General features: G+C 43.5%; 2 protein-coding genes across 2 annotated transcripts in view; one reads left to right on the top strand and one right to left on the bottom strand.

Annotated features, from left to right (window-relative positions):
- The window catches only part of LOC145593554 (pentatricopeptide repeat-containing protein At4g17616-like), a 113,077-nt gene extending 104,046 nt beyond the window's left edge, over positions 1–9,031 (top strand). Inside the window, exons 3-4 of the mRNA XM_081649843.1 lie at positions 8,572–8,649; positions 8,757–9,031. Coding sequence (XP_081505969.1) covers positions 8,572–8,649; positions 8,757–8,871 — 193 coding nt within the window. The 3' untranslated portion in view covers positions 8,872–9,031. The remainder of the gene's footprint in view (positions 1–8,571; positions 8,650–8,756) is intronic.
- Positions 9,032–10,276: 1,245 nt separating this feature from the next.
- Positions 10,277–12,822, bottom strand: LOC145593578 (beta-amylase 3, chloroplastic-like). Its single transcript, XM_081649851.1, has 4 exons — positions 12,257–12,822; positions 11,933–12,143; positions 11,363–11,473; positions 10,277–11,225 (listed from the first exon to the last, which is right to left on the bottom strand). The coding sequence occupies exons 1-4, from the start codon at positions 12,775–12,777 to the stop codon at positions 10,437–10,439; spliced, it is 1,632 nt and encodes a 543-aa protein (XP_081505977.1). The 5' UTR covers positions 12,778–12,822; the 3' UTR covers positions 10,277–10,436.
- Positions 12,823–14,326: the final 1,504 nt, after the last annotated feature.

The following is a 14,326-nucleotide window of genomic DNA, read 5'->3' on the forward strand; positions in this document are numbered from 1 at the left end:
GACGCTGAGAAATGTGTAACAATCGGGATGGATCTTGATCCGAACACCCGTTGTGAACTTATTCAACTCTTTCGGGACAACAGAGATGTGTTTGCTTTCTCGGCGGCTGATATGCCCGGGATAAGTCCAGACCTCATCTCCCATAAGCTTAATGTTGACCCAACGTGTCGGCCAATTAAGCAAAAGAAGCGGAATTACTCCGCAAATAAGAACCGAGACATCGCAGCCTAGGTCAAAAAGTTGCTGGACGCAGGCTTCATCGAGCCTTGCCAATATCCAGAATGGCTGGCAAATGTGGTGATGGTTCAGAAGGCCAATGGTACCTGGAGAATGTGCGTTGACTTCACGGACCTAAATAAGGCTTGTCCGAAGGATTTCTATCCCTTGCCGAGGATCGACCAGCTAGTTGACTCGACAAGTGGCCATGCCTTGCTTAGTTTCATGGACGCATTCTCGGGGTATCATCAGATCTTCATGCAACCCGACGATCGAGCAAAGACGACATTCGTCACGAACGCCGGGGTGTACAATTATAAAATGATGCCCTTCGGATTGAAAAATGCGGGGGCAACTTACCAAAGGTTGGTGGATCAAGTTTTCGCTGATAAAAAAGGCCAGAACATGGAAGTTTATGTGGACGATTCAATCGTTAAGAGCAAAAAATCTGAAGACCATGTTAAGGACCTGGCTGAAACCTTCGCCACCTTAAGAAAGCATCAAATGAAGCTGAATCCGAAGAAGTGTGTCTTCGGCGTGAAGTCAGGGAAGTTCCTTGGGTTCATGGTCAGCAAAAGGGGGATTGATGCCAATCCCTCCAAAGTCAAAGCAGCGCTCGATCTTCCTGAGCCGAAAACAAAACGGGATGTTCAGCGGCTCACCGGAAGAATGGCAGCCCTCTCGAGGTTCATCTCTAGAGCTTCAGATAAGGGGTTACCTTTCTTCAAAGCTCTGAAACTCCCAAAAACAAAAGAGCTCGTTTGGGAAGAAGAGCAAAAAGAAGCCTTCAAGCAGCTCCGGGAGCATTTGGCTCAACTCCCAACACTGGCTAGCCCAGTAGAGGGAGAGACTTTGTATCTGTACGTGGCTGTAAGCCCAGCCACCATCAGTGCAGTGCTGCTAAAGGAGGATAATAAAATTCAGCAACCGATCTACTTCGTCAGTCACACTCTGACGGACGCCGAGACTCGCTACCCTCTGCTCGAGAAAGTCGCCTTTGCAGTGGTGGTAGCGGCTCGGAAGCTGAGGCCCTATTTTGATTGCCATCAGATAGTGGTCCTAACTGATCAGCCGCTGGAAAAATTTCTCGGCAAAGTTGAAAAATCTGGTAGACTGGCCAAGTGGGCTTTCGAGCTCACCGAGTTCAGCATCAGCTACCAGCCGAGGGCAGCCATCAAGGCTCAGGCTCTAGCGGACTTCTTGGCCGAATGCTCGTACCAAGAAACGCTAGACAATGAAAAGAAAATCTGGACCGTGTTTACGGATGGATCCTCCACCGTAAATGGTTCGGGGGCAGGGGTAGTAATAACCTCTCCCGAAGGAAAATCCTTTGAATATGCACTAAAATTTTCTTTCAGGGCTTCGAAAATTGAAGCTGAATATGAGGCAGAAATCGCTGGACTAGAATTGTGCATCTCTCTGGAAGCCGAGCATGTCTGTCTGAAAACAGACTCTCAGCTAGTTGCATATCAGATCGGTGGCAGCTACGAGGCCAAAGAGCCCTCTATGATAGCTTATCTTGCCAAGGTCAAGTTAGTTATTGCAAAGCTGAGAACTTTTGAAGTTCAGCTGATCCCAAGGGGTCAGAATGCTCAAGCCGACGCACTCTCCAAACTCGCCAGTTCGACTCTCACTGAGCTGAACAGGTCTGTATATGTGGAAATGCGCCGAGAAAGAAGTGTCGACGAAGCACCTGAGGTGTGCTGCGCCGACCCAGAACCCAGCTGGATGGACCCCATCCTAGCTTTCAAGCTTCGAGGAGAAATTCCCGAAGACAGAATCTTGGCCTCCAAGCTGAAGAAAACCAGTTCAAGGTTCATTGTCTTCAACGGGGAGCTGCTGAGAAAATCCTTCTCAGCTCCATTGCTGAAATGTGTGGGACCAACAGATGCAGATTACATCCTTCGGGAGATCCACCTCGGCATCTGTGGGAACCACATCGGGGGAAGAACCTTGGCCCACAAAGCATTAAGGGCGGGGTACTACTGGCCTACCATGATCTCAGACGCTAAGGAACTGGTCAGAAAATGTGAAAAATGTCAAAAATTCGCACCAGTCATCCATCAGCCAGCCCAAGAGCTTCAGCCCGTGCTGAACCCGCTCCCATTCGCCCAATGGGGACTTGATATACTGGGCCCGTTTCCGGATGCTGTGTACCAGAAAAAATGGCTGATAGTCGGTGTTGACTATTTCAGTAAATGGATCGAGGCCGAAGCAGCCTCGAACATTACAGAGCAAACTGTCAGAAAATTTATCTGGCAGAATATCATCACTCGTTTCGGCATCCCGAGAGTATTTGTCTTCGATCATGGGAGGCAATTCGATAACTTACCGCTGAAGCGGTATACAGATCAGTTCGGCATCAAACTGGCATATTCAGCGGTATGCCATCCGCAAAGTAACGGACAAGCCGAAGCTGCAAATAAACAGATCCTGAACGCCCTCAAAAAGAGGGTGGAAGATCAAAAGTCCAAGTGGCTGGAGGAGCTCCCAGGAACCCTCTGGTCTCTTCGGACAACCGAAAAAGAGGCAACAGGCCACACACCCTTCGAATTGGTGTATGGCGCCGAAGCCGTTCTCCCCGTGGAGATCGGCACAGAGAGCCTGCGAGTGCACCACTTCTCGGCTAAGAATGAGTACCTAATGAGAGAATCCCTCGATTTTCTTGATGAAGTGAGAGACTCAGCCCGAGTCAGAATGACTGCATACAAGCAGAGAATCAGCAAATTTTACAACCGAAGAGTCCAAGCGAGGCCTCTCAAAATTGGAGACCTCGTCCTTCGGAATGCTGCTGCAGTGCAGAAAAACAGAATTCACGGGAAACTCTCAGCAGCCTGGGAGGGACCCTATGAAGTCTATGATGAACTTCAGCCAGGAACATACCGACTTCGGCAGTTGGATGGAACTGAGTTGAAAAATCACTGGAATGCTGATGTACTTAAGAAATATCATGTGTAAACCCTTCGGGGCAGAACAATCTTTGTAAGTACATTTTGAATCATTAATGAAAGGCCTCAGATCCACCATTTCTATAAATATTTGCAACTTTTTGTTCTTTCAAGTTTTCTTTATTCTATCTACTCTTTAAGGGTTTTTATTCAGCTGAAGTCAAACTTCAGTAAGACTTGTTCTCTAAAGACATGAGTCCATGGACGAGTCTGGGATATTGCCTTAACTGAGCCTTGTATCCCAGAAAGCCATTATCCGAAACATTGCCTTCAGTTGGCCTTGTGTTTCGGGTATCCATTTTCAAAAGATAGACAGAAAGTCAAGGACAACAACAACTGTTAGAAATTTTTTATTCAGCCCCGTCTGAAACCATCGCCTCCAGACAACTGGGTTTCAGATTGCTGACGAATTCGTCTTTTTAAAGAACACCGGTCTTTCAGCTGAAGTCAAACTTCAGTAAGACTTGTTCTCTAAAGACATGAGTCCATGGACAAGTCCGGGATATTGCCTAAACTGAGCCTTGTATCCCAGAAAGCCATTATCCGAAACATTTCCCTCAGTTGGCCCTGTGTTTCGGATATCCATTTTTACAAGATAAACAGAAAATCAAGGAAAACCCAACTCAGCAATCCAAAGACTCGAAGTCTTCAGATTTCTGGGGGGGGGGGGACAAGAGGTACTCTCAGTGCAAGTTTCTCTTCAGCAGAATTCCTCAAGCCGAAAGCTTTGTACTTAGCAAATTTCTCAAGCTCAGAAACAGTAAAGCATGCAGAATAAGACAAAGCAATTGAAGGAAAAGCATCAGATTAATGAGAGCAATGCTCAGAAAGTGAGCTACAAGTTCAAATGTTTAAAGGACATATTAAAGCATCGGCAGCCGCCCACAAGCGGAAAATTACAGCTGCCGAGGTACATATATAAAACAAGAAAAGCATTTTGTACGACAAGGCAAGCTGAAGCAAAAAACAAGGCAAAAAATCCAGAAAGCGGCAAGTCTAAAGTTGAGCGCACGATGAACCGCAAGATTCTGAAGACGACTGCCCGAGTTCCTATGCTTCAGCCCGAGGATCAGACTGATCAGCATTGTTGGGCCCCATGGTGGCCTCAGCCCCAGCAGCAGAAGAAGCAGGCTTTGCACTCAGCTGAGCTTCCCTTTCCCTCTGTTCAGCCTCCAACTCCTTTCTCTCAGCTTCTTCTTCGGCTTCCTCAGCCTCAAGGATTTCAGCTTCGATTGGAGTTGCATACTTCATGTGAGGGTCTTCGGGATCCTGGACCCATTCAGCACATTTGGACCAGTCTAGCTTCGGCTCAGCATGTAGGCAGACCCTTCGGCACACTCTGAACCTGTTTCTGAAACCCATTTCATACTCTCCTTGGGTGTAGATACGGAACTTGAGTAGAGCCTCAGCATCAGCCAACTTCTTCTTTTTCTCCTCCAAGTCTTCCTTGGATTTCTTCAGCTCGTCAGCGAGCTTGGAGGAAGACTCTTTCTGCTCGTTCAGCTCCTGCTGAACTTGGGAAGCCTCAGTCTGAGCCTGGGTCAGTTCGTCTTCTTTGGCCTTCAGCTAATCCTCAACCTCTTGGAGCTTAGCTCTCTGAGCTTCAGCAGCAGTAGCAGCCTCTGAGAGTTGGACATTTCGAGCTTGGAGCACCTCTTCAGCAGCCATTCTACTGGCTTCAAGAGCCTCCAGCTTTTGCTGCACTTCAGCTTGTGCAGCAGCTCCTTCTTGGATTCGGCTCCCAATGGCAGCCCTAAACTTGGAGATGTCCACTCCCATGTGCTCCTGAAGGAATTTTTCCCCTTCCATCAGTGGGGGAAAAACTTCCTTCTCCATAGCATCGCAGAAGGTCTGAAGGGCTTCAGCAGCTTTCTTTTCATACTCTTCACCCTTCTGCTGCTTCTCTTCAGCCGCTACTTGCTTCAGCTTAGCAAGCTTCAACTCCTCCTCAGCCACTTTCTTGTCGTACTCAGCGGCATCTACCCTATCTTGTAGGGTATCTATCAGCTCTACAATGAGAGTCTGATTGTGCACGAACTGGAAACAGGAGCACAAGTCAGCAAAAAAAAATAAAACTGAACTGAAGGGCTGAATTGAAAAAGAGATAAAGGCAAGGAGATTTACCTGCATCATCAGCAGCTGGTTAGACCTGGCTGGGTCCGGAACTGATCTGTTGGATTCGCCCATCCCAGCAGTGGCCTTCAGCGACCAGATCCTTGCCCTATCTACTTCGGACATGCCAGCAAAATCGCCGAAGTAGGCTGCAGCACCTTCTCGGTTCTGGCCCCATATGAGGTCCCAGATGTGATCCGGGATTGGCATTCGGGGGGCCGAGAAACCCATTTCTCCAGACTGCATCGTCTGGAAGGAAGGGAAGGATGACGATGGAGCTTCTTGAGTCTTGGATGGCTCGGCATCCTCCTTCTTCTCAGCAGAGTCAATTATTATGACTTCTGCTTCTTCTTCAGGTGTGAGGACGAAAGCCTCAACCTCTCTTGCAATGTCAGCTGTGAAACCCTCAGCATCGGGCATCACAGCATCCTCAGCTCTGTGCTCAGCGGCACTCTCTTGAACTTCCTCTTGGACCCCTCCCTTAGGATCGGGAGTTTTTTTATCCACCTCCACCTCGGGAGGTGGCGGAGGGGTCTTCGGAGGTGATTGAGGGGGCGGCCGGGGAGCCCTCGGCGATCCACAGCCTTCCTCAGGTTCCCTTATCTCGATGCCGATAGTCATCGGCCTCCTCTGAAAGTCATGCGGGCCGATGATGGCCATTCTTCGTCGCCTTTTCTGAAGAGGCTGCTCGTCCATGTCTGACTCTTCAGACTCTTCTTGTACCTGATCTTCGGGACGAGCAGGGGCTTTCCCTGTCTATTACTCTTTTCAGACTGAAAAAGACAGGGGGGGGGGGGATGAAGAATATGAGTAGTAAAAAAAAAAAAAAAAAAACACAACAACAAAGCTGAAAAGCTAAGTCCAAAAAGCTCACCGAGGTCTTCAGCAAAGCCTCGTCTTCTTCAGCTGCCCTAGCTGCAGCTTCTTCTTCAGCAGCCCTGGAGGACCCTTCTCATCCTTCACAAGCTTCAATAACCCGTGCAACCTCTTCGGCTGTACGGGCAGCTTCAGCTTCTTCGTCTAACAGCTGAAACCAGGGATCCCTCTTCTTCCACCAAGGCTTCTGCCTCTGATATAGAGCAACAACCTCAATTTGGAAATGGGAAGAGTCTAGATGAACTTCCCTATGCTTCGATTCAGTGATAGAAGGGGCCCGATCAATTACAACTCGTTCTCGGTTGACGCCGAGACGATCGTAATTAATGCCGACGTTGGTCTCGTCCCGCTCTGAAAAAGAAGAGGAAAAAGATTAGTTCAGCTGGGTTGACACAGCAGAGAAGTGCAAAGCGAAAACAGAGAAAAAGAGATAATTAAAAGGCCTCGGCCCCAGCCGAAGAAGCTTACCATCCCTAAACTTTCGTCTGAGGCCGACAGCTGCTAACATGTTCTCTTGGAAGACATAATGCGTATCGGGGAGCCAAGTCTCCGGGATATGCTTCATTCGGCCGCTGCCCCCCCGGTTCGGCAGCTTGCCGAAGATGTTCAGTTGATTAAGGTTCGGATCTGGGCCGTTATCCTCGGGGGGACCTAAGCTTCCCATGTCGGGATCAGGCTCAGCAAGATACCTGGGAGCGCTGAAGACGCAAGGGTGGTCCGGGTCCGTGGGCGCCCTAACCCAAATCCATTGACCTCTCCAGTCCTTGTCTGAAGAGTCGTTCGGCCACATGGTTAGGTACTGGGGCCGAGACTCAATCCGGTACCACCCAGAACCGTGATCTCCGTGCCCACTTTGAATATTTGGCACTAGCCGATGGAGCTTTTTGAAGTAGTGCAGGTTCGACACATACCTGAAGAACTTGCAGACCCATAAGTACGTCATCACCCTTCGGATGCTAACGGGAGTTAGCTGACATAGGGAAATATTATAGTGGATCAGCAAGTCTCGGACGAACACATCCAAAGGGAACCTCAGCCCATACTGAAGTTGTCTTGTGTACACCCCCACATACCCCGGGGGTGGACGATGAATTCTATCGGATGCCACAGGCATTCGGCACCAATACCCATCAGCTTCAAGGATGCCGTAATGCAACTCAATCTGCTCGGCAAACCGATACTGTTCAGCATTCTCTACCCACCACGAGTAGGGGCAGTTCTTTATCATGGCCGAAGCTGCTTCGGCATCCTCCCACTCTGAAAATCCAGGAAGGATATCCCAAAGGATGGCGGGAACTTCGTCGTTCCGCCCAGAGACGCTCGGCCCCTCCGTTCCCTGAGGAGGAGCCGAAGAAATTGGAGTCGCCCTAATCCCTTCAGCAGGGTCAGACTCCACCCTCTGTCCATTCCAGGTCCCAGTCCTGTTCCTAGGATCGGGATTCTGCCTTGCTCTTCTTGGAGCACGGGCCCTACCTCTAACTTCCCTCACCATTGTTGAGTTTCGAAGAAAAGTCGAAAAGGAAGGAAAAAGAGTTCGAATTCGAAGAAAAATAAACTAAAATCAAAGGAAATTACCTTAATCTGAAGCGAAAGTTGCCGATTTACGAATTGGTAGCGACGAGTCTCAGTTTCTAAGCTTAATGCTCGGGGAATTTGCGAAGTTTTGACGCGGGTTCTTGGGTTCTCTCGAAAATTCTGGGTTGTGTCTGCGGAGAAATGAGGAGAGGCAGTGCGCTTCTTTGATTATATTTCCAGAAATGGGAATTTTGGGAGTCCGTGCTTTGATTTCTCTTAAATACCCCAGTAAGTAACCGTTAAACACACGATCTCGTGATTAAACCGCCCATTATCCGTCCAACTTCCACAATTATTCGACCAACCGTCGTTATTTCATTAATTACGGTTTAAATTCAAATTTTTTGGATTAGTTAAATCATTTGCTTCCCTCCTTTTTCTGATTAATCAAACCCGACCCGTCATCCTTCCAAGTCGGGTCTGGGGGGCAAGTTGTTTGGGTCCAATTTAGTCCAATTGGGCCCAGTCATCAAACGATCCAATTAAAAGCCCAAGGTCAAGGTTCAACTCTCCAATTGTGCTAAAGTCAAGATCAGTCCACAAGGCAAGTCAACTGGGCCAAGGCCCACATTCTCCATATATGCAAAGGTATAGAAGCCATCAATATTACATTTGTACATTCATTCACACAAAGCCTCAAGCAATTAATTCTCTTGCATAGCTTTCTCTCTCTACACATTGTACTGACTTTAGCATCGGAGGGGCCTTCCTCGGCGACACCCCCGAGGCTAGTTTACGTGTGTTTGCTGTGCAGGAAACCGTCGGCCCAACATCACTTGGACCGAATCCAGTCTTCACCACTTTATAGGACCTTCGGCAAGGTCCCATTGTTTTCACCCGAAACACAATCAACAATGGAGAGAAAATTCACTCTTCTCCACACCGTCGCAACCGCCGGCCTCTTCTCCGCCGTATCCTTCTGGTAATTTCTACTTTCTCTCTCCTCCAATTTCCTCATCAATGGCTGCCAATTTGTTTTTCGATCAATTTTTGCTGAAAAATTTGAATAATTTTGGTGGAATCAACTAGGTATGGTTTCATGTTTGGAAGAGAATCAGCTCGCAAAGAGCTTGGTAGTCTCATTGATGATCTTCGTCGCTCTAATTCCAATTCCGCCTCTTCGCCTACTCCTCCTCAATCTTGATTCTGTACTTTCTCTCTCCTCTTTGTAGTTGTTGTTTTTGTAAAACTATTGCTTTGATGAATTAATACACTAAATCCTGATTTTGAATTCAATTTATTAGCTCTTAATTTGTTGTTGAATTACTGCTGATTTTCAATTCTAGCGCTGAGTTCATTTTTGATTGCTTCTCCTCATTATATGTGTGATTGACTGATTGTTATTGTTATTGTTATTGTTATTGTTATTGTTATCGTTGTCGTTGGCTTTGCTGTTTCTTCGGAGACATGGAATACGTTGAAGTAATTTCTTACAAATGATTGAGCTAGAGAAGACCCTGGAGTCTCTCTTGTTACTTATTCTGAGTGATTACTGTGTTTAGCCTTTTGGTATAATTCCTGGATGAGGTTTGCTACTTCTATTTCCGATTCCAGCTGTTGCTCATTGATTATAGTTTTGGGAGATTCTCTATTTTTTTTTTTTTAATGAGAAGGCCACTCGCTCTAGTAAGCAATCAGGTTACTTAGGCATACGGATATGAGCCTAAAACTAAGGTTGTATTGCTTAGTGTATAATATGGCGTAGGAGTCATGAGATCCATCTTTGGTTTGGCAAGATAAAGTCCTATTAAAGGATGTTAGTCTGTTGGAACATTGCTCAAGGTTCTGCCGTTGGCAATCAGTTGGCGCACATAGAAGACCAGGATCATGCATGGTTTTGTTTTACAGATTGTTCTTTGGGATTTAGGTAGATGGACAAGTTTTCAAGTGATGAACTTTTCTTGTTTTGCCAATCATGGAATGGTCCTAACTTAAGGCTGAACACTTGAATATAGTTAATACCTTGTTTGTAACCTCCAATTATGGTGGCAAGTCTGAACTATGGGGGCATGATAAGTGTTGTATGATCTTTGGACTAGTCCCTTAAATGCTTTAGCTGTTTGATTAAATGAAAATCATATACATTTCACTAGTTGCAGATTGGTTCAACGAATACATCTGTTTGATTCACAATGTACTTGGCACTTTCAAGAGGCTAAATCAAAATAAGCTGTGCAGGTTCTAGTATTTGAGGGAAGTAAAGGATGAGACAATTGTCCTAGCAAACCTTATTCAGGGGGAATGTCAAGTTACTTTAGGCTAAAAGTTGATGATTGGTGTCAAGTCTCTTGGAAAAGATGGGTCTGAAGTAAGTCTTATTTTATCTCTGAGTGCATAATTTGACTCGGGTGCTTTTGATAGCCGGGATGGCCATGGCAATGGAAGAATTTTTAGGTCTTTTTTATCTTGAGGACATCTTAGATCATTGTGTTTCTATTGTCTTTAGTTATCTAAGAAAGCTAGGATGTACAAGGCTTCACTCTTACTTATCTTTTGAAATTGACATGGATACATTGTAAATTCGTGCTCTATACTACTTGAAGATAGGATGTATAAGGCTTCACTCTTATTTATCTTACGAAATTGCCTTGAAATTGACATGCATACATTGTAAAATTCATGCTCTATACTATTTGATCAATATTTACCCTTTTGTTGTATAAGAGTATGCTAGTTTGCACTAATAATTACTGCAGTGCTTGTACAATTTTATACTAAAGCATGCTCATTTTTCTGAATGCTCTTCTCTTTTAAAAATCCTACATAAAGGCCCGTCCTGCTTAAGTCTTTTGTTGAGTGTCTCTCGTTTTGACCACCTTCAGACATGCTCTTCACAAACTCTACCAAATGCCTCCAATTATCTCCTTCAAATAATCTTTTGTTCATCCTTAAGTATGTAAAAGCACTCAATCCACTTCCCGTTTGAGACTTGCTGGTTGCTAAAACTTGCCCGAATGCACTTGCATCATATCTCTCCAAAGCATTTTCACCAGCAAGCTCAGCTCCAGCTGTTTGAGTTGCCAATTTTACTTGCTGCACTAGACCTTCAGGAGAACAGTTTGCATGATCTGGTTGCTCCCCATCCTTCATTTCCATGCATGTAAAGTTGAGTACAACTTCATACTTTGCAAACATTCTAGCTATTGGTAGGTATCCATTTCTATCTCTTGTATTATAATATCCAGCTGTTAATTCAGCGGCATGTGATCTGGTTTTGTAATGCCAATGAATTCCTGCTACTTTCCCGGACAATTTTGCCCCAGTATCCTTAAAAATTCCATGAGCAGCTCCTAGAATGCTCTCACCATGCTCAATTAGTTTCGCACTGTACCATTCTAGGAAGAACTGTCCATATGGTGTTTTCCATGTTCCTTCTCTACGAAAGAATCCTGTGTCTTCAGGATACTGGTGGTACTGGCCTGAATCATGCGGCCCATTTCTTCCCCATTCTTGCTGTCCACATGCCTCAGCTGCTGCTTGCAATGATGCTTTCATATACTGTTTGAATATAAGAAAAATGAAGATGAGTCTGTTGTCCGACATATATTATTGGTATGTTAATCGTGTTCGCATATCCTTTACTTTCTGTTATATGTAACATTATAGTAGGTCTAGGACTCGGTCTAAGATTTTACCTTGTCATAACACTGAAACTCTCCAATCCCTGGAAATCTCCAAGTGCCATTGCTTTCTGGGTAAGATGGATATCTTAGCTCTCCACATGGTCCCATCCCTACTTGAATTTCCTGCAATAAGTATAGAATTTGTATTAGTAAAGCTAGCAGAAGATATTTCTTGATTATTATCAGGAATTCAAGATATGGTTTGTGTGACCCAATTATTTTTGGACTTCAAACGCGTCTTGCAATCCTTGAATCTCTCTGTCTCTGTCTCTTTTTGCTCACATATAGTGGCATATTTGGCATGTATTGCATTGTTTATATTATAGAAAATAATTATCTTTATTTAATATTTTTAATGATTTAGTATAATATTTATTCTTCTTTTATCTGGCCAATTGGATCATCCCTTTATCTGAATATATTTACATATTGTTTTCCTAACTGATAACCTGATAGGTGGGATCTGTACTCGTTTTGTTTCCAGAATAAGTTTATTGGGGTTTTTTAGCTCATATAAAGCCAATTAGTGATTTGAATAATTTATAGATTTGGGGGGAAGTGCTAGGTAGCTTCGAGTCTTACCACTATAACTTTGCCCAGATAATCTTTGAATTTCTCACGGAAGCTCCTCATATAGTCAGAGTAGACCTGAATGGGTGTTCTTCCTTTTAGCACCGGCAGTGAATCGCAGCCTAAGGAGATATACTCTGGATTTCTCCTGCCTGATTTGTCTGTGTAGACAAGGTCTGGGTTGTTGTCGATTTCTTCTAGTACCCATGGGGGTAAAGGAATACTGCAAGTTGAAATTTGCAAAAAAATTAGTCTAAGATGATTGAGTTTTCTATAATCTTCTATGATCCTAAAAGAACAGCTAATGAAACACAATTATTATTAGTATTTCCATACCTGCAGGAGTCTCCCACGTTTCCCCCACATTGATGGAAAGACATAACTACTTGTAGCTTTAGACCATGCCTTTGGACCATCTGCACTAGCTCAACATACCCATCCCAATTATAGTTCAAAGGTCCGTCCTTTTCGACCAACCCCCACCATGCGTCTACCATTACTCCTTCAACACCAGCAGTTTTTAGCGCCATCAGACTGGCGTTCATTGCCCGTGGCTTGTTTAAGCTTCCACCAGTAGATATAGTGTCTAAAGGAAGCATCACAAACACCGGCACCTTCGAAGCATTTGTGTGATGATGACCTGTCAATTCATGGAGTTTCTCCCATTTATCACTACACCTGCCTTCTAACACCATCTTTTCAGGCGTAAAATGCTCTGCCTGTAAGGAACTGATAGCCCGAACATGATATGAAGGTCTGATTCGTGCAATACATACGAGATTTGGGAATTCTTCAGAAGTTTTAAAGCTTCTGAGACCCTTAAGGAAAGAATTTGTAGAACGTAGAGTTAAAGTCATTTTTAATGGTTGTGAAAATGAGTTCTTAAGGATGAAGAAAGAAAGATGAAGGAAAAATGATGATTTAAGCGCACTATTTATAAGGCGAATCCTACCTTTATTTGCCAAGCTAGGGCCCATTGTATAAAATACTTAGAAAAAGCGCAGAAAATCGAGATTAGTCAGCTTAGTTTTTCCAAGTCAGCTTCTACGCGGATCTACTTTCAACCTTATCATAAAATATGGGGATCCGAAATTATTATACAAGTACATGAGTTATTTAGTGATTTTTAGTGGCCATTTTTTATGTGTAAATCTTAACCACTCGTTTAATCACTAAAGTTATCCGGGTTTGGAGTTTTTAATATATTGAGTGCACTTTATTACTATTTTAGGTTTTTTTTAAGAAGATTTGGTAATTATTAGAAGCCAGGCTGGGAATGATTGCCTTGTTACCCAGTTACTAATTTACTATTAATGCATTTTTTTTGGTTAGGTTTACTAATATGGAGTAATACTTTAGTTATTGTTGAATTCACTTACCTAGTTACCTGTTCAAGAACTCAAAAAATAAGTTGTACTTGTATCTTAATTTATGATTAGATCGGATTATTTAAGCTTAATATATTAGATTTTTCCATAAAAAAAATTATGTAAATTTATTATTAAAAAATGCGCATTAATACAATGTTGACATCTTAATTCTTTTTTTATAAATTGAGATGAAGTTTAAGTTGAATTAGAAAATTAGATCACATCAGCCAATGGAGTATATGGTGAATTGAACATTACCTTAACTTATACTCCCTCTGTATTCCATAGTAATTGTCAACTGTCATGTGCACCTGTGAATTACACATTCACACGTATGTCCGACGTGTATATTGCCATTATTTGTGGATCATGTGAATTCAATCTATTGTTTTATCATAAGTTTGGAATAGTGGAAGGTACTGTGAAGATTCTTTATTAGGAGTATATTTTTTCTGTTTTCGGTGTTTTTGTTGTTTTTTCTTTAAAAATTTACACCGTGTAATTTCGTTTCTGCTCTTGTGTAATGTTCAAGGTTTTAATTGGCTTTGCTTTCCTTTTGTTAATTTCTCTTGATATTGGATGTGATGCTGTATACTTTATTCTTTACAAATTAAATTCTGCCATTTTGAAGTTTTGTGATGAAGATACCCTAAATAATACTTCGTACTCATTTACTCCAGCCTTTCCTATCGTAATTTTATACGAGTGCATAGTTTTTATTAGGCTTGGGATTAAATTTAGAATGATTGTCCATTAAAGTCAAATGTGACCTTTAAATGCTCCGTGTTATTTTTAAAATTTTGGTATTGTTTTCAAATACTCTGTATTCAGAAGTGACCTGTTAAAATTTCAAATACTCTGTCCCATATATTCCTTTTAGTGATAATAATTGGGTGGCATTGTTTTGCCACAAGCATTACTCTTAACATTCCAGTCCCACAAAAAAGTGCAGTGGACACTTTTGCTTCTGATGTGTTCGTGTTTTTCGTCACATGTATTTATGTGGAGGCTAAATTTGTTGCTAACTTCTACAAGT

The sequence above is a fragment of the Chenopodium album genome, chromosome 2 (genome assembly GCF_948465745.1).
Source record: "Chenopodium album chromosome 2, dcCheAlbu1.1, whole genome shotgun sequence".
In the NCBI taxonomy this organism is placed as follows: Eukaryota; Viridiplantae; Streptophyta; class Magnoliopsida; order Caryophyllales; family Amaranthaceae; genus Chenopodium; species Chenopodium album.